Source organism: Galeopterus variegatus, unplaced genomic scaffold (genome assembly GCF_000696425.1).
Source record: "Galeopterus variegatus unplaced genomic scaffold, G_variegatus-3.0.2 Scaffold2052, whole genome shotgun sequence".
NCBI lineage: Eukaryota > Metazoa > Chordata > Mammalia > Dermoptera > Cynocephalidae > Galeopterus > Galeopterus variegatus.
The window spans coordinates 137,068-156,459 of record NW_007728163.1 but is presented as its reverse complement, the minus strand read 5'-3'; the positions used below and the strand labels follow the sequence as shown (position 1 = coordinate 156,459).

At 38.0% G+C, this 19,392-nt stretch overlaps 1 protein-coding gene across 1 annotated transcript in view; it reads right to left on the bottom strand.

Moving 5' to 3' along the window:
* The window catches only part of MIB1 (mindbomb E3 ubiquitin protein ligase 1), a 131,511-nt gene that overhangs the window by 71,471 nt on the left and 40,648 nt on the right, over positions 1–19,392 (bottom strand). Inside the window, exons 4-7 of the mRNA XM_008580255.1 lie at positions 17,327–17,431; positions 14,677–14,743; positions 12,957–13,161; positions 4,148–4,331 (exon numbers count right to left, since the gene is read on the bottom strand). Coding sequence (XP_008578477.1) covers positions 4,148–4,331; positions 12,957–13,161; positions 14,677–14,743; positions 17,327–17,431 — 561 coding nt within the window. The remainder of the gene's footprint in view (positions 1–4,147; positions 4,332–12,956; positions 13,162–14,676; positions 14,744–17,326; positions 17,432–19,392) is intronic.

Below are 19,392 nucleotides of genomic sequence, written 5' to 3'. Positions count from 1 at the left end.
CGGTACGGGAGCGACACCAAGGGTTGCGATCCCGTTACCGGTCAGTAAAAAAGACAAAAAGGAAAAAAAAAAAAAAACCCATAACCTAGGCACAAGTTTGGTTATTATTACTAGAATGGCTGCTGTTTCTAGATCTTTTAATGGATAGAAGTAGGAAAAAGGTTTTTTTTGTTGGGGGCATTTTTTGTTTTGTTTTTAAAGAAAAAATAAATCATGATTTCAAACACTCTTCCAATTCAAATTTGACAGGAGGGTCTTTACTTCACCTGTTCTATATTACATCTGTATATCCTTTTCCCATTCTGATAATTATGGTTCTCAAGGTCATTGGGGATAGCAGAGTAAGAATTATCACCTAAGCACTCATTTGTTTTTTTACCATAAACAACAATCTTAGACTAACACCATCAACACTACGATGGTAAAATAAGATTTCTGAAATCGTTAAATATTTTTTTCCCATGCAGTTCCTTAGGGTTTATTCCTCCTATAAGGATATAAAGACAAATTACTATGTTTAATAATCACTTGGAATTTCCTCTCTGTATGGATATGCCAACAGGAAACACACATTTAGTTTTATTTTCTACTATTAGGAGTCTCCTTTTTAAATATAATTTTGTTTTACAATTGTATAAAATATGTACATGGTTTCAAATCAAATCTATAAATCAAGACATATTCAAAGACATCTCCCTTCTACCCTTGCCCCTATATCATATTTCCTCTTCATATATGTAACAATTTTTAACTTCACAGTTTATCCTTCCACTGTTTGCTTTTTAATATAAAGTTTGTATTGTCCTAACAAAATTACACTAATACCTTTTTATGTATATCCTTATTCCCTCTTTTAAAAAAAAAAGCATGTGGGCCGGCCCGGTGCTGCAGTGCGCCGCTTGGGAGCGCAGCGGCGCTCCCGTCTAGGGTTCGGATCCCACATGCAGACCGGTTCCCGCTCACTGGCTGAGCGAGGTGCGGGCGCGGCACCGAGGGTTGCGATCCCGTTGCCGGTCCCGGTCCGGTGCGGGCACGACACTGAGGGTTGCGATCCGTTGCCGGACACGAAAAAAGACAAAAAGGAAAAAAAAAAAAAAAAAAAGCATGTGTAATATTGAAATTAGTCCTTCGTGTGTCTTACCCTTACTTTCTCTCTCCCTTAATACTATTATTTTGATCTAAAATAATAGTATTTAGTCCCAGTTAATATAATAACTAAAAGACAACAGCTTATTAAGCTTTTCATATGCTCTCTCTACTCCTAACCCACTTTTGACAGCTATACTTTATATTGCTAGAGCATATAATCATTCCTCTTTCCTTTATAACATCATTTAATCTTAGCTCGACAAATAAATACATACTTCCTAATCACCACCAGTCCCTCAGTGGACAGCACTCGAATCATTTTGGTTGTCTGAAACTCATTTTCTAGTAGATTACATAGAAAGGGCTCAGGGGAACAAAATTCCCTGAATTCTATTCATAGCAGTTTGTAGCCTTTACACTTGAAAGTCGGTTTGGTTTTACATAAAATCTTTACCTTACATATTCTTTCCTTGAGAATCTTAAATGTTATTTCATTGTTTTCTGGCATAAAACACTGAGATCACATTTCTTTCTTAAGAGCAAAATAATTTTCTTTCCTTTAAGCCCATAATTTGGTCTTTTTTCCTGGATACCCAAAGAATTTTTTCTCTTCTTGAAGATTCAGTTGTTTACCAGAATATGGCTCAGTGTTTGTTGTTCTGGGTCAGTTTTACCAGACATACAATAGATCCCTTCAACATTCAGCTTCAAATCCTTTTTTTTTAATTTCAGGAAAATTTTCCTGGAATTTACAACTTTAGTATTTGTTTCATTCCATTTCTTTGTGTCTTGTTTTTCCTTTTAGCAAGACTACCTAATATACATATATTGAATATTCCACATTTTTTACTTTCCCTGGAATACTTACTTTTCATCTTTTTGATTTTAAAAATTTTCCTGCTTTTTACCTTCTATTTCTCTTTAGGCATTACCTGTGGTATTTACCTGCTCTGTGTTCCTTCCAGCTTAGTTTTTATTTCTGAAATGACCTTGTTTCTTCTTTTTAATTCTTTCCTGAGTTCTATCACATCATTTCTAATTATGATTTATTTAATTCTTTAAGTAAAATCTTAAGTCTCATCATTTTTTTAAAGTCTTTTAACTCATTTTGAGATATGAGATTTTAGTTTTTTATCAGTTTCTGTGCATATCCTTCTGGTATATTTTCATTGTCTAAAGAGAATTTATTCTATTCCTTATTCTTTTTCAATAATAACTGTGAATGAAGATTTGATCCCTTCCAAGTTTTATCTGGAGCTACTCTTCCCTCTGCCCCTATTGTCTCTGTCCTACTCAGTTTTGTTTCTATTCCTAGCACTTTATTCTCGAAGTGAGTATCTGCCTTGGAATGGAGACTTTAGCTGGTTAGTTTTGAGAGTGTATAGGTCCAGGCTGACCAATTCCTTCAGACTTTAGCATGGACCTATTGCTCTCTCTCCAAATTGGAATATGCAAGAGCTCTCTCAGGTTCAGCTGCTGTTATGACATTAGTGTACCACGCTAGCCAACAAGTATTCTTTAGCTGTCTTGGAGTTCTCCTGTTCTCAAGTCCATCAGATGCCCTTTAATTCTCTCTGCTGCCATACAGATGCAGACCCAGTAACTGTCAGTGGTTTACCTCTACTTATTCATATTTTAGGGTTTAACAGGCCATTCTGTAACCTAGCTTATTATAGATGCTTGTGACTTTTTTGGTTATGCTAATCTGTTGCTTGTTTTTATGAAGAAGATTTGAGACGATTCAAAATCTACACCATCACTACTGGAATCCCAGAATTTCCCTCTAGAAATTATCTGGAGGTTTTGTTTATATAATAGTTTAATATGGCAGAAAGAGTACTTAGGCTTTGAAGACAGACAGATCTGGGTTTGAAACACCAGTTCAGAAACTTAGTTCTAATTTCCTTTGAAATAAGAATGCAATACCATCACCTACTTGCAATATTGCTAAGACAAACAGAGCTTGGATCTGCGTATGTGTGTATACATATATGTATGTCTGTGCGGTAGTTACAAAATATGACATGTCTTTGAATGAAAGCGTCATAACAACAGAGATTTTTTATTTTTCTGTTTTGCTCACTATTGTAACCCTGAAGCCTAACAGGCACATTTTACGTACTAAAATATCTGCTGAAGGAGTAAGGCAGGAACAATGGATAAACTAATGGAGGGAGAGAACAGGGAGGACAAAGAGGGACTGGACAGGATGGGAGAGAGCTAGATGGGACAAGAGTTAGGGCTGGAGAGGAAGAGAAGAAGGTGTTGGCCAAGAGAGAGGGGCTAGACAACAGAGCAGGGTGGAGACGATAGGATACTAAGAGGTACACAGGACAGGGTGGGGGCACTCAATGGGACTGGAACACGGAGACAGACAGGACAGGAGCTGAGAATGGAAGAGAGAGGAGAGGGAAGTGAGCAAAGAAGAGCACTGAACAGGAAGACATAGTGAGGGGGATGGTATACAGAACAAGGCATCATGGGTGGTAACAGGAGGAAGCAGCCAAGGACAGAAGGAAAAAAACAAGGGACATATGAGGAGAGAAAAGGATAGATGAAGAGAGGGCAAAACAAATGTTTTTGTTGTTCCTGAACATTTGATGAAAAATGTACTGAATGAATGGATAAAAAGTTAAACTGTAGTCCTTCTGGGAGCAAAGCTACTCTCCGAAGGCACATATTTTGAGTTGCTCTTTCACATTCTTAAGTTTTAGAGACCAGGCCCCAAGTCAGGAAAGCTGCAGTGGTCAGCACTGCTAGAGACTGGATGAGCACATACCTATCTCACTCTAGGGTTATGTATCAGAAAAGCTGCTGCTGCCTTACACCACATTACATTGTCTACTAACAGCTCTATCAAAAAAAAAATATTAAAATGTATCCCTTTCTGGACTTTCCCAGGCTAATTTAACAGGAATAAAGTAGAAAACAAAAAGCACAATATGCCAATGGAGAGTACAATTCTAAGAAGGTGTATGCCAATTTAGTTTCTAAAATTAATTTACTTTTAAAAACTACATAAGCAATTCCTAACCAAAACTATTTTATATACACTTACCGGAAGCATCGCTTCAGCCCATTCACCATGTCCTCTTTGTAGAAGTTTAATTCTTTCCAGATCATAACAAACTTGTACAAGATCACCCACTTGAAACTGGGAGGTGCCTCCTTCTGCACCTTGAGCAGCATCTCCACTTCGGACAATGTTTGCTTTAGTGAGAACAGCAGGATTGAAGGTCCACCTACAAGAGCAATGCCTAAACTCAAAATGGTAGGTTTACTTAATTCTGATACAACATTCTTAGTTAAACACTGCAGTGAGAAAAATCTTATAACACATCAAAAGCGTAAAGCAATCTTTTGCAATTACATCCTGAATGATTTGTATTTCTTTTTTATAACTTTATTATATAAATTTGGGAAAAGAGTCATCCATAATCTCACCACCCTAATATAAGTATTACCATTTTAGTATACTTTTGTCTAGATTTATCCTCCCTTGCATGTTTTTAAAATGTGTTATAAAAGTAATACATGATCATTGTTAAAAATTCAAACATTTCAGAAACATGTAAAAGGAAAGTTCCATTTCATACAAACACACCTGGATCACCATTCCCAGCCCACTCGAAGCCACTATTGTGTATTATGGATCTATACACTATTGTGTATCCTTACAGAACTTCTATCATTATGCTGAGTGATATCTATAATGTAGAGAGAAAGTTGTTTTACTTTTTTAAAGTACTTCCAAATTTTCACTCATACAAACAATACCATAAAGAATATCCCTGTATGTATATCTTTGTGCACATGGGGTCAGTATTACACTAGGTATTCTTAAAAGAACTACCTGATCAAAGTATATATTTATTTACAATTGTCAGAGCCAAACTACTCTACAAAGAACCATTTCCCCATATGATTCCTAGTCTCATGGATAAAAATAGTATCTAGTTTTAATTTGCCATATATGATATTTTACATTAACTGTAATAATTGGATAATCATTGTATAATCCTTCTGACTTCTTTACTTTTACTTTTTTCTTTTACTTTTACTTTTTTCATACTGTTACCATCTTCATAAGCATCATTTTAATGACTTAATATTCCATCAAATAGATGTACCCGAGTGTATAACACAATATTTCTCCTAATCCCACATTGAACTCCAAGGAAAAAAAGTTCCCTTATCAAATAAGTCTCTACAATATTGGCATATTATATCCTCTTCTCCTCAATTCAATTGATTATTAGCATATAAAAGACTCTAAGAGGTCACACCATATTAAAAAAAAATTTACTAAGTTTCTGAAACCATGCAAGTAAACTTTTCTTTCTAAAGCAACCACAAAGAGAAAAAAGTACCTCTGAACAGTTAAGAAAATCAAATACACACAGTTTTCTTTTCTGCCTTATCAACCATAGTACCCATTCCTCATTCCCAATACTCCAAAATTTACTAGACTTATTACAGTGCTAAACACAGTGGTATCTGCTCAAATTGGTCCCTACGCCTAGAGTGCTTCCCTGTCCTGGTGAAACCTAGCCCATCTTTTAAACTTACTGCAGGTGTAATTATCTCTCTCAACTTTTCTCTGATTTGCCCAGTAAAAATGACCACTCTTCTTCTGTGCACTCAGAAAACGCTGATACTTACCTACCATATTTTATAACATTTTATCATGGTTATTTCTGAGTCTGTCTATCCACACACCAAAAGGGAAATGCCTTCAAAGCATGGGACCATGTCTTCATTGTCTTTGTAACCTTAGTATTAAATCACAGGGCCTAATACAGAGTAAGTGCTTAATAAATTTTGTTGAATAAAGAACAACAACAAAAAAAAGATTATTTTCTAGAACTCAAATGTCATCCTACTGTTAACACTCTACTGCCCAAGAAAGAATTTTGAACAAGGAAGAATTCTGCAAGTATACTCCTAACTTGGGTTTAACCTAACATTCCCAAACAACAAACAAGAGAATATTTAACACAAAACATGTGTAGAGGATTAAATTATGTCCACCCCAAACTACTGAAGTTTGAATTGTCTCCCAAGTTTTATGTATTAGAAACTTAGCCCCCACTGTGACTGTTAAGAGGGTGGGAAATCCTATTATGGTAATTGAAAGGTGGAGCCATGAAGAGGTGATTGGATTGCAGGACCATGCTGTAAGGAATGGATTAAAAATGGTGGTCAGGGGTGTGGTTCTGAGGGCTTTAAAAGAAAAGGAGAGTCTATCTTTTTCTCTCTCTGCTCTCTCTGCTTCCACCATCTTGCAATGTGAGACCCCTGGGTCACTGCTGCAACCACCAGATGGACTTTGGACTTCCCAGCCTCAGAAACTGTAAGCAATAAATTTTGTTTTCTTTATAAATCACACAGTCTCAGGTATTTTGTTAAAAGCAACATAAACAGACTAATACAGAAAATTGGTAGCAGTGAAGTGCGGTGTTGCTTATAACAAATACTTGAAAATGTGGAAACAGCTTTGGAACTGGGTGTTAGGCAAAGGTTGGAGGAGTTTGGAGGACTCAGAAGAAGACAAAGGAAAGTTCGGAATGTCTCAGAGACTGGTTATATGGTGGCAAGCAGAATGCTGACAGAAATACGGACTGTAAAGACCCTTCTAAGGAGGTCTCAGATAGAAATAAGGAGTTTACTGGGGCAAAGCTCAACCTTGCTATGAACTGGCAAGGAACTTGGCTACATTACATCCAAGCCCTAGGACTTTGTTGGAACTTAAAAGTTGGGAATCAGAGTATACAGCGGAAGAGATTTCTAAGTAGCAAAGCATTAAGGAAGTTGCATGGCTACTTGTAGCAAGCCTACGCTGAGTTATGGTGGCAAAGGCACAACATAAAGCCAGAATTTAAAAGGGAAGCGGAGTGTAAAGATTTGGAAAATCTGCATTCTAGCCATGTGGTAGAAAAGCAGAGAGCATTTTCAGAAGGAAAATGCAATGGTACTAAGAAGATTAACACAAAAGTACGGGATTATCAAGAGAAGGGGTAAAAGGCCCTGAAGGCATCGCAGAAGCCTCTAGGACCAACCCTTCCATTTCAAGCCCAAAGACCTAGGGAGACAGAATGGTCTTGGGGAATAGGCTTGAGGAGCCCTCCAGAGGCTCACTGCCCAGAACCACGTTGGGAAGCTGATTTGGCTACTCCAGCTGTGGCTAAATTGGCCCCAGGTGAGCCTGGACAAGCAGCTTTGGAAAATACAAGCTGGAAGCCTTGGCAGCATCTGTGTGGTGTTAGGTCTGCAGGCTTGCAGAATGCTAGAGCAGTGAAGGCTTATGAGCCTCCACCCCAATTTCAAAGGATGTATGGAAAAGTCTGGGGGCCCAGGAAGAGATCAGTCACAGGAGCAGAGTCACCGCAGACAACCTTCACTAGAGCAATGCCAAGTGGAAACGTGGGGTCGGAGTTGCGCAGAGAAACCCCATCAGCACCATGTCTATTGGAGCCCTGAGAGCGGAACAACCATGGAGACCCCAGACCTGTGGAGCTACCTACCAGTGTGCAACACCAGTCTGCGAGAGCTAAAGCATCATCTGAGACCAGGAAAGCCATAGAAGCAGAGCTGCCAGAGGACTTTGGGACCCAACCCCCACATCAGCATGCAAAGGATGTTGAACATAGGGTCAATTTACAAGTTTCACCAGCTTTGGGTTTTAATGTCTGCCCTGCTGGGTTTTGGATTTGTTTGGGACCTGTTTCTCCTTTCTTTTGGCTTATTTCTCCCTTTTGGAAAGAGAAAATATACCCAATGTTTGTCCCACTACTGTATTTTGGAAGTAGATAACTTGTATTGATTTCACAGATGGGACTTTGAACTTTCAACTCTTGAGTTGAAACAAGTTAGGATTTTGGGGGATGAATGTATTTGCATGTGAAAAGACATGAGTTTTGTGGGGCCAGAGGTGGAATGTAGTGGATTGAATTATGTCTCCCCAAAACTATTGAAGCTTGAATTGTCTCCCAAGTTTTATGTATGAGAAACTTAGCCCCCACTGTGACTGTTAAGAGGGTGGGAAATCCTATTATGGTAATTGAAAGGTGGAGCCTTGGAGAGGTGATTGGATTGCAGGACCATGCAGTAGTGAATGGATTAAAAATGGTGGTCAGGGGTGTGGTTCTGAGGGCTTTAAAAGAAGACGAGAGTCTGTCTCTCTCTCTCTCCTCTCTCTGCTTCCACCATCTGCAATGTGAGACCCCTGGGTCCCTGTTGCCACCACCAGATGAATTTTGGACTTCCCAGCTTCAAAAATTGAAAGCAATAAATTTTGTTTTCTTTATAAATCACCCAGTCTCAGGTATTTTGTTAAAAGCAACATAAACAGATTAATACAACATGTTAGTACATGCTAAGCGGAACTTTATTATATCCTTAAGATGTCTTCCTTCTTTTTGTAGTAATGGCTTAAAATGCAATTAACATACCAATCAATTCACCCACTTAAAGTATACAATTCAGTGGTTTATAGTATACTCACAGAATTGTACTACCACCATCACTACCTAATTTCCTTTTCATTACCTCATAAAGATACCTCATAACCATTAGCAATCACTCCACTTTCAACCCCTCTCCCCAGTTCCTAAATAACTAGTAATATACTTTCTGTTCCTGAGGATTCTGCTTTTTCTGGACATTTTATACAAATAAAATCACACAATACATGACCTTTTGTGACTGGCTTCTTTTGCTCAGCACAATGTTTTCAAGATTCATCTATGCTGCAATATGTGTCAGTGCTCTATTCCCTTTTATGGACGAGTAATATTCCACTGGATGGATGTATCACATTTTGTTTATCCATTCATCAGTTGTTAGGCATTTGGGTTATTTCAACTTTTTTTGGCTCTTATAAATAATGCTTCCACAAACAATCATGTACAGGTTTTTGTGTTGACATGTTTTCAATTCTCTTGGGTATATTCCTAAGAATGGAACTTCTGGGTCACAGTGTAACTCTATGTTTAACAATTTTGAGGAACTACCAAACTTTTCCAAAGCGACATCACCATTTTACATCACTACCAGCAAAATATGAGGATTCCAATTTCTCCACACCTTCATCAACACTTATTATCTGACTTTTTGATTCTAGCCATCCTAGTGTGTGAAGTGGTATGTCACTGTAGCTTTAATTTGCATCTCCCTAGTGACTAATAGTCAAGTATCTTTTCTTGAGTGTTATGAGCTGAACTGTGTGTCCCCCCCCCCAGTATTTGGAGACAGGGGCTTTAGGAAGGTAATTAAGGTTCAATGAGATAATATAGGTGGGATCCTAACCCCTTAGGACAGGTGTCCTTCTAAGAAAGGGCATCAGAAATCTCACCAATAGTACACAGAGAAAAAAACTATAGGAGGACTCAGTCATCTACAAGCCAATAAGAAACGCCTCACCAAGTACCAGTGCTGATGGCACCTTGATCTTGGACCCCTAGCCTCAAAGTGTGAGAAAATAAACTTCTATTAAGCATCTCTATCTGTGGTATTTTGTTATGGCAGCCCTCACTGACTAATACAATGGGCTTATTGGCCATCTCTATAGCTTCTTTGGAAAAATGTCTATTCAAATCCTTTGCCCATTTTTCAATTGAGCTATCATTTATTGTTTAAGAGTTCTTTTTATATTCTCTATATAAGTCCCTTACGAATTATATAATTTGCAAATATCTTCCATGGATGTCTTTTCACTTTCTTTTTTTTGTTTAATTTATAGTTTAATTTTAAGAGTTCTTTTCTATATTCTCTATATAAGTCCCTTATTAGTTATATAATTTGCAAGTATCTTCTATGGATGTCTTTTCACTTTACTTAATATTTGTATATGGTGTGGGGTGAAGGTCCAATTCCATCTTTTTGCATGTTGATATCCAGTTGTCCCACTATCATTTGTTGAAATGACTATTCTTTCCCCATTGAAATGTCCTGGACCCTTGTCAAAAATAATAGACCTAAATGCAAGGGCTTATTTCTGGACTCAATTCTATTCAACTGATCTATATGTTTAACCTTATGTCACTAATACACTACCTTGATTACTGTAGCTTTGTGGTTAAGTTTTGAAATCAGGAAATGTGAGATCTTCAACTTTGTTTTTTTTCAAGATTGTTTTGGCTATCTAAGTCCCTTGAATTTCTATATATTTTAGGATCAGTTTGTCAATTTATGCAAAAATGGCACCAGGATTTTGATAGGGATTGTGCTGAATCTGTAGACTAGCTGGGGAAATACTACCATCTCTGGTGGGTTTAATTATGTCCCCCCCCAAAAAATATGTTGAAATCCTAATCCCAGTATCCATTAATGTGACTATCTATAAATGTAATCAATATACGATCATCGTGGATTAGGGTGGGCCCTAAATTCAATAACCAGAGTCCTTATAAGAAAATTACATAGGGCCGGCCCGGTGGCGCACTGGATAGTGCCCCGCTTGGGAAGCGCGGTGGCGCTCCCGCCCGAGGGTTCGGATCCCACATACAGACCGGTTCCCGCTCACTGGCTGAGTGAGGCACGGGAGCAACACCCAGGGTTGCAATCCCGTTGCCGGTCCCCGGTCCGGTACGGGGGCAACACTGAGGGTTGCGATCCGTTGCCGGACACGGAAAAAGACAAAAGACAAAAAAAAAAAAAAGAAAATTACATAAAGACATCCACCAGGACACAAAGATCAAGAGGGAGAAGGCCATGTGAAGACAATGGCAGAGAATAAAGAATTACACATCTACAACCCAAGGAACACCAAGGATTACTGACAACCACCAGAAGCCAAGAGAGATGCCTAAAACAGATTCTCCCTCACAGCCTCCAGAACAAATCAATCTTGCCAACACCTAGACTCTGGACTTCTAGCTTCCAAAACTGTGAAAAAATTAATTTATGTTTGTTTTTTTTTTTTTCTTTTTGTCTTTTTTCGTGACCGGCAACGGATCGCAATCCTCAGTGTCACACCCGTACCGGGCCGGGACCAGCAACGGGATCGCAACCCTTATTTTTTTTTTTTCCTTTTTGTCTTTTTTCGTGACCGGCAACGGATCGCAATCCTCAGTGTCACACCCGTACCGGGCCGGGACCAGCAACGGGATCGCAACCCTCAGTGTTGCACCCGCACCTCGCTCAGCCAGTGAGCAGCCGGTCTGTATGTGGGATCCGAACCCTCGGCGGGAGCGCCGCCATGCTCCCGAGCGGCGCACTGTAGCAGTGCGCCACCGGGCCGGCCCCAATTTATGTTGTTTTAAGCCACCCAGTTTGTGTTAATTTGTTATGACAGCCCATCTAAACAATATGAAATTTTCTGATCCAAGAACATGGGATGTTTTTTCATTTACTTAGGTCTTCCCTAATTTCTCTGAGCAATGTTCTGTAGTTTTCAATGTAGAAGTCTCGTACTTCCTTGATAAATTTATCCTTATTTTATTCTTTTTGATCCTATTGTAAATAGAACTGTTTTCTTAATTTCATTTTCAGACTGTCCATTGCTACTGTACAGAAATACAATTGATTTTCCTATATTGATCTTGTATCCTGCTGAACTCATTTAATATCTCTAATAGCTTCTCTGTGGATTCTTTAGGTTTTTCTATACACAAGATCATATCATCTGTGAACAGAGATAATTTTACATCTTCCTCTCTCTTACTTCTTACTTTAATTTCTTTTTCTTGCCTAATTGCCCTGGCTAGAACTTCTAATACAATGTTGAATTGAAGTGGAAAAACAGACATTCTTGTCTTGTTTCGGGTGTTAGAAGAAAAGTATTTGGTCCTTCACAATTAAATATGATGTTAGCTGTGGGTTTTTTCTTGATGTCCTTTATCAAGCTGAAAAAGTACCCGTCTGCTCCTTGTTTGTTTAATGTTTTTATCATGAACAAGTATTGGATTTTGTCAAATAATTTTTCTGTATCTACTGATATGATCATGTGTGCCCTTAAGAGGTGAATATAATCAGAGCTAATTCTATATTTAGGTAAGCAACTTAATGTTAATTTTTCTTAGTCTCTACAAAATCCCTCTCCCAAAGAACCTCAGAGAGTTAGTTTCTTTATTATTCAATCTAACTTTTTCTTTAAAACACTGTAAGCATACTAGTAAATGGAATATATTTTGGCCCAAGTAAATTAAAAAGCACAGGCCCAGCCTTCATGAAATTTTCAATCTAGAAATCAAAAAAGTAACTATTTTAATAGATAACAGGAGACCTAAACATGTGAATACTGTACGTATATACCAAGGAGGGTGGGAGGAGAGAGGAGGTTCCCAAAGCATATAAACTCAGTATTTATAGGATGCAGAGGAGTTAATCCAGAGAAGGAGTGAGGAGAGGAGAAAAAGGTATTCCACATGGAGGGAGAAGTACATGCAAAGACACAGAAGTGAGGAAATGCATGCATTTCTATATTGCTGATGAGGATTAGTGTGAGTATACACGTCTATGGCAAGGGGAGTGTTATTCTGGCAATATGGCCAGAAGATATACAACCCTGGAGATACGGGCCAGACGAGTTTTAATTTTCCTGTTCTCATTCAGGGTAGATTGATATGGTCCATTTTGAACAAAGAACTTTTTAGCCATACTTGGACCTAATACTAACATAATGTATCCTATTCCTAAAGGAAAAATAAAAAGTGTACAGTACATTGTATCATAAATACACTAATATAAATATACACACACACTTACCATTTGTTCCCCTCTGCCTTACCAACTTACTCTGGATTTTTATCCACTGTCTAAGAGCTAGCTTTAATGTCTTTGGTTACACCACATTATTTGCTTTAAGGCTTTTTTCTCTATATTCTAACTCTATTTGCCATTATTAAAAATTGAGAAATATCACCAACCTATTGCCACTTGGATACTGTACAACAATGTCATGATCTTCATCAATGCCACAAACAGTTCCAGTTGTAGTTAAAGTCTCAAACATTCCATCGGTCCATCCTCCATGACCATGCTGCAAAGACTGTACAATTTCTAGGTCAAGATCTATATTTACTAGATCACCAATCTGCAATCCACCAGGATTCCTGTTGCCATTCTGCTCACCTATAATTTCAGAGACAGATGAAAAAGAAAAAAAAGAGAAAGTCACAGCAACTTCATTATTTTAAACAAGAATAATATCCAGATATTTTAGTTTTAGATACCATCTAATCTTAAAGTGTTTTGAGAATTCATTATAAGATTCTAGAACCAAAGAGCTTGAAAAAAAAAAGAACAAACATCACACTCAAAAACTGAAATTATGTGATGATTTTTAACAAAGACTGAACAAGAATATAGTCTATAAAAGACTATGCAACCTTATGTCAGTACGCAAAATTCAGGGTGTTGAAAATATTCACTTTTCTGCCTGGATGACTTGTGGACCAGCACTGTACCAAAGCCACAATAACTAACTAGAGAATTTTTTTTTTTAAATGGGAATTATTTTTTTCCTCTGAAGCGCTTAGTATTATTTTTTAACAAATGATTCTTGTGATTTTAGCCTAAAGAGCATTTTTAAATATATCAAAGCCCATTCCCTAGATTACTTTCAAAAGCTAGTTCTGAGATAAAAGATTCATAATCATAAAACGGTATAACTAAGGGATCCAAATGTACATGTTAATTCCACATTTTTCTTATGAAGGCAAGACACAAAACAAGCACGTTTCTTGTTGCAAGAGAAATAAATGCACTCATCAAAAACAAGTATTTTTTCCTACATTCTTTTTTTAAAAAATTAGGGTATGCTGCAAGAAAACAGCACTTTTTGGCAAAAGGTAAATCAAATGATTTGGAAAGAGGAACATACAGTTCACATGGAAAAGGAAAGCATTCAGAGACTAAAGATTTAATCAGGAGAATGCAGTAAATGTTCATCCTGACAACAATAAAAAATTTTAAAAATTAAGATACTTTCGGTCTTTGTCTTCTTTTTTATTTTAGTGATACATGAAATCACATTTATTATATTACCTTAATCTTAGAGCTATTCTTTTATTCAAAAGGCAATTTTAGAGAAATTCTAAGGATTTATAAACACTAAATTGTCAAATCCTATCCTCAATAGCATATGAGATACAACACTGACATACTCTAACACAAAATTTTTCAACGATACGAGTTCATGGTTAAAATATAAGTTTCAAATATGTATTATGACATAAATGGCATATCAACTCTTCAGACATGACAACTTTTTCTCAGTCTAAATAAATTAAAAAGGAACAAATGCTTTAAAACCAAAATAAAATCAAAAAATATTTCTTTAGGGCCGGCCCAGTGGTGCACTGGAGAGTGCGCCGCTTGGGAGTGCGGCGGCGCTCCCGCCGAGGGTTCGGATCCCATGTGGAGACCAGTTCCCACTCACTGACTGAGCGCGGTGCGGGCGCAACACCGAGGGTTGCGATCCCCTTACCGGTCAGTAAAAAAGACAAAGAGGAAAAAAATATATATATATATTTCTTTAAATAACTTTAATGGTAATTAATTTTTTAAAAGTCCAATTTAAACATTTTACTGATTCCATGAACTGTGACCCATTATCCAGTAATTTTCTCTAATCTGCTAACTCACCTAGCACAGGGCAGTGGTCTCTGTAGAAAGAACCCCCTTTGGCATCCTGGACACACTTCAGATCAGACTAAGAAGAAGAAAAGAAACCAAAAAATCACCCATGAAAACTTCAAGTATGGCTCAATTCCTGAAATAGGCAAAAATGTTCATTCAGAACAAACACACAACAAAAGTTAAGCGTACCTCTAGGTTAACAATCACACTAAACATTGCTTTTAAACATACCTGTCAAAAACTATAAACCTAATCTTCAGATAGGTCATACTTTGTTTACTTTTAGCTTTCTTTTAAACCTCAAAATTAAAATGCCTGAATCCTGTGGAAAAGGATAGAACCAAATCTAGTCTTGATTCCTTGTCCACTTAATTTTCACATTTACATCACCTTTAGTCCTTACTTCAGAACTATAACTTGAGGGCCGGCCCAGTGGCGCACTGCTACAGTGCGCCGCTTGGGAGCATGGCGGCGCTCCCGCCGAGCGTTCGGATCCCACATACAGACCGGTTCCTGCTCACTGGCTGAGCGAGGTGCGGGTGCAACACCGAGGGTTGCGATCCCGTAGCTGGTCCCGGTCTGGTACGGGCGCGACACTGAGGGTTGCGATCCGTTGCCGGTCACGAAAAAAGAGACAAAAAGGAAAAAAAAAAAAAAAAAGAACTATAACTTGGTTAACTGAAGTTCCTTCTGACTTCTCTTTTACAAGAAAACAAACTATCATTTAAGTAACTGAATAGGGAGGCAGATATGATATAATGAAATGTGCAGAAAATGTAGACTTAGAAGAGCAATCGTGGGTTTTACTGTAAAAATTTATAAGTGGATTTACTTAAAAGTGCATAATAGTACCTGTTTCCTATTAAGGAAAGTTTACATACACACACACACACACACACACCCAACTCAAGTTTACATACACACACACACACACACACACCCAACTCTTTTACAGCCTCTTTTGCCACCAGAGCATCGTATGTTACTCAGTCCTGGCCAAAGAGACAACGGGGACACACACACACGGACACACACGGGGACACGGACACACACACGGACACACACGGGGCCACGGACACACACACACACACACACGCTTCTTTTGCCACCAGAGCATCGTATGTTACTCAGTCCTGGCCAAAGAGACAATGGGGTCAAACTGTTTTAACATGATACCTTAACCCAGCAATTCCACTTCCAAGAATCAATCCTAAGGAAATAGACCTATAATGTGCAAAGATTTATACACAAGGAGGCTTACTGACACACTGCTTGCAGCAGTAGTGGGGGGGGGGGGAGAGCCAACCCAGATACCCATCAACAGAAATCTCATTAAATAAATAATGGCCTAACCATATTAAGGAGTACTACACAGTCATCAGTCTACATATTCTACTCATTAAGTACCTGAACACATATAGCGTGTAAGCCTTCATTTGAAGGAAATTAATAATCAGTAAGAATCCTAAAAAAATTCTCAATTTGAAGGCAGGTAGAGGCATAAAGATAATAATGAATAACTGATAACCAATGCTATGTACAATGATACAAATTAGCATATAAAGTTCATTATTTGTTTAAATTCACATGGCTGGCTTTTATATATAAATAGAATAAGTAAATTAAGGGAACAGTGAGATATTGTCTCTTCTCCCTTCCTAACGAGGAACACAAAACAGTAGAGAAAAAATGATATTAAAAGAATTCTTTGGGGCCGGCCCGGTGGCGCACTGCTACAGTGCGCCACTTGGGAAGCGCAGCAGCGCTCCCGCCGAGGGTTCGGATCCCACATACAGACCGGCCACTCACTGGCTGAGCGAGGTGCGGGGGCAACACCGAGGGTTGCGATCCCGTTGCCGGTCCCGGTCCGGTACGGGCGCGACACTGAGGGTTGCGATCCGTTGCCAGTCACAAAAAAAGACAAAAAGGAAAAAAAAAAAAAAAAAGAATTCTTTGAATGAGGAATGTATTCAAAATGGGAAGGACATGAAAGGTATTAATATTTTGGCATTACTATACTCTATAAATTAAATAGTGAGGTCAAATTTGAACAATGGTCCATGAAATGCAGAAACACAGGAATCCATTGAATAAACCTCCATTTATCCTAAGCACTAAAGTAATTGTAGGTCAATCTCAATTATCAACACTACACTTTAAAAATTACAGGAGGAAAAACTCCTTAAAAATAATTTTAACACCTACTATAATTTATACTTATATCAGCTACCAGAGCATGAATACCATAAAACCTCTCATTACAGCATAATATTGTCCTCTAAGTCCATGTCAAGAAGTGGACTTACAAATGATTCTAAATCTTTTCGATAAATTTTAGTAAACAAGCCCTGTGGACTTACATTAATAAGGAATCAGCTCTACACAATCAATATATAGTAAGGTACCCAAACATTAATTGAGGGTAAAGTCATATTTACTATTAAATAGCTTACATATACAGAGTAAAAATGTAAAGGTCTTGCAAGTTTATTAAATTCTCATGTTACAGATTTCCTTCCTTTTGCATATTCGTGATTCAGATGGCTGCACTCTAACAGAAGGAGATTACAAAAGATAAAAAGAGCACAATAAGGGCTATTCTTATTTCCCTTCTTCCATCCAACGTTTTCATCTGTTATGGTTCTTCACTACTTACCATGCCCTCAAAGCCAACTCTGTAAAGGTTCTTAGCACCATTATCCCAGAGAACATAGGCTGCACTATGCGGGCTCGATGCACTCCAGTCCTGGATTTCTGTTACCTAACAAGTTTTTGAGAAAATAATTTTTTAAAAAGGGAAGGGAAGAGGTTAGTTCTTTTAATTATTATACTTAAATCTTAACAATCATTTCACCCATCAACCTGTGTAACAGAATCATGAAAACTACTTATTTGCCAAATATGTCACTTCTAACATATAATCAAATTATCATTAGAGCCACATTTTTCCAGAATTATAAGGTAATTTCTAAAAACCATTGTAGAAATTTTAAATTAGGAGGCTTAGGTATTACAGTAATAGAGTATCAGAAAATAATAATTTGATACAAAATTTAAAGACTTTGTATTCTTAAAGGGCTTCTTTTAAGAACAGCATATTCTTTTAAGACCATTACTCCATACAAAATTTAAAATCTTTAAGCACATACCCAAAATGATTCAAGATAAACCTGTTCTCTGGTCTGCTAAAAAATGACAAGCTATGGGGCTGGCCCGTGGCTCACTTGGGAGAGTGTGGTACTGATAACACCAAGGCCATGGGTTTAGATCCCTATATAGGGATGGCCGGTGCGCTCACTGGCTGAGCATGGTGCACACCACACCATGCCGAGGGTTGCGATCCCCTTACTGGTCAAAAAAAAAAAAAAAGAATGACAGGCTGACGTTAAATATAATTTTAAAGGCATAAGCTTAAAAACAGCCTATTACTTTAAATAAGATGACCTTTCTTTTTTATCCTGTACTAAAGAAATAGTTTTGTTAAGCCAGGTTTTATGTTTAAGATCTAATGCGTCATTTGAGAAATATTTTAAATTGTTAGCAAATAAGGCAATAAATTATTTCAAATTTTGAAATACACTATACATTATAAAAATATAGCACATATAAATTTTAAAGAATAAAAAAATAAAATGGACACCATGTAATTATTACCCAGCCTAAGAAAAAAATATTACCAATACTTAAGTCCCTCATGTACAGCTCATCAGTCCTTATCCTCCTGCCCCCAAGAGGTAACTACCATCCTGAATTGAGATCCCTCATTGCTTTGCTTTGTGATTTTTGCTCATTACCACCATATAATCTTACAAAGCAACAGTTTCTAATACTCTAAAGTGAAATGTTCCATCTTTAGCAAAAAATTCCTTCTGATTCTAGCATAGATTCTATTTTATTTGTTTCAAGAAAATATATGATTCTATATTAAATAAGCCTGTATTTTTTTTTTCCTTTTTGTCTTTTTTCGTGTCCGGCAACGGATCGCAACCCTCAGTGTCGCACCCGTACCGGACTGGGACCGGCAACGGGATCGCAACCCTCGGCGTCGCACCCGCACCTCGCTCAGCCAGTGAGCGGGAACCAGTCTGTATGTGGGATCCGAACCCTCGGCGGGAGCGCTGCCACACTCCCAAGCAGTGCACTGTAGCAGTGCGCCACCAGGCCGGCCCAATAAGCCTGTATTTTTATAAGGGAAACAAAAAAGCATTTGCCTAGCTAAGAAACAGAGACAAATTTTATTTAAATCAAATTCACCCTAAATTTCAAATTACTTGAGATAGAAGCAAGTTCATTAGTAAAGCTCTGAATCTTTAAATTAAATTCCTTCACTTGTTAATATGATTTGATTTGTTACTGAAGGGGAACAAAGTAGAAGAAATAAGAAAATAACTACAGAAATTTCATATTTTCAATTCTGGTTAAGAAATATGTATAGAATGGCTGCTAAAACTGTAAGGTATAGTGTTGAGAAATCCATATGGGGCCGGCCCGGTGGCGCACTGCGCTAGTGCGCCGCTTGGGAAGCGCGGCTGCGCTCCCGCCGAGGGTTCGGATCCCACATACAGACCGGTTCCCGCTCACTGGCTGAGCGAGGCGCGGGAGCAACACCGGGGGTTGCGATCCCGTTGCCGGTCCCAGTCCGGTACGGGTGCGACACTGAGGGTTGCGATCCGTTGCCGGACACGGAAAAAGACAAAAAAAAAAAAAAAAAAAAAAAAACCC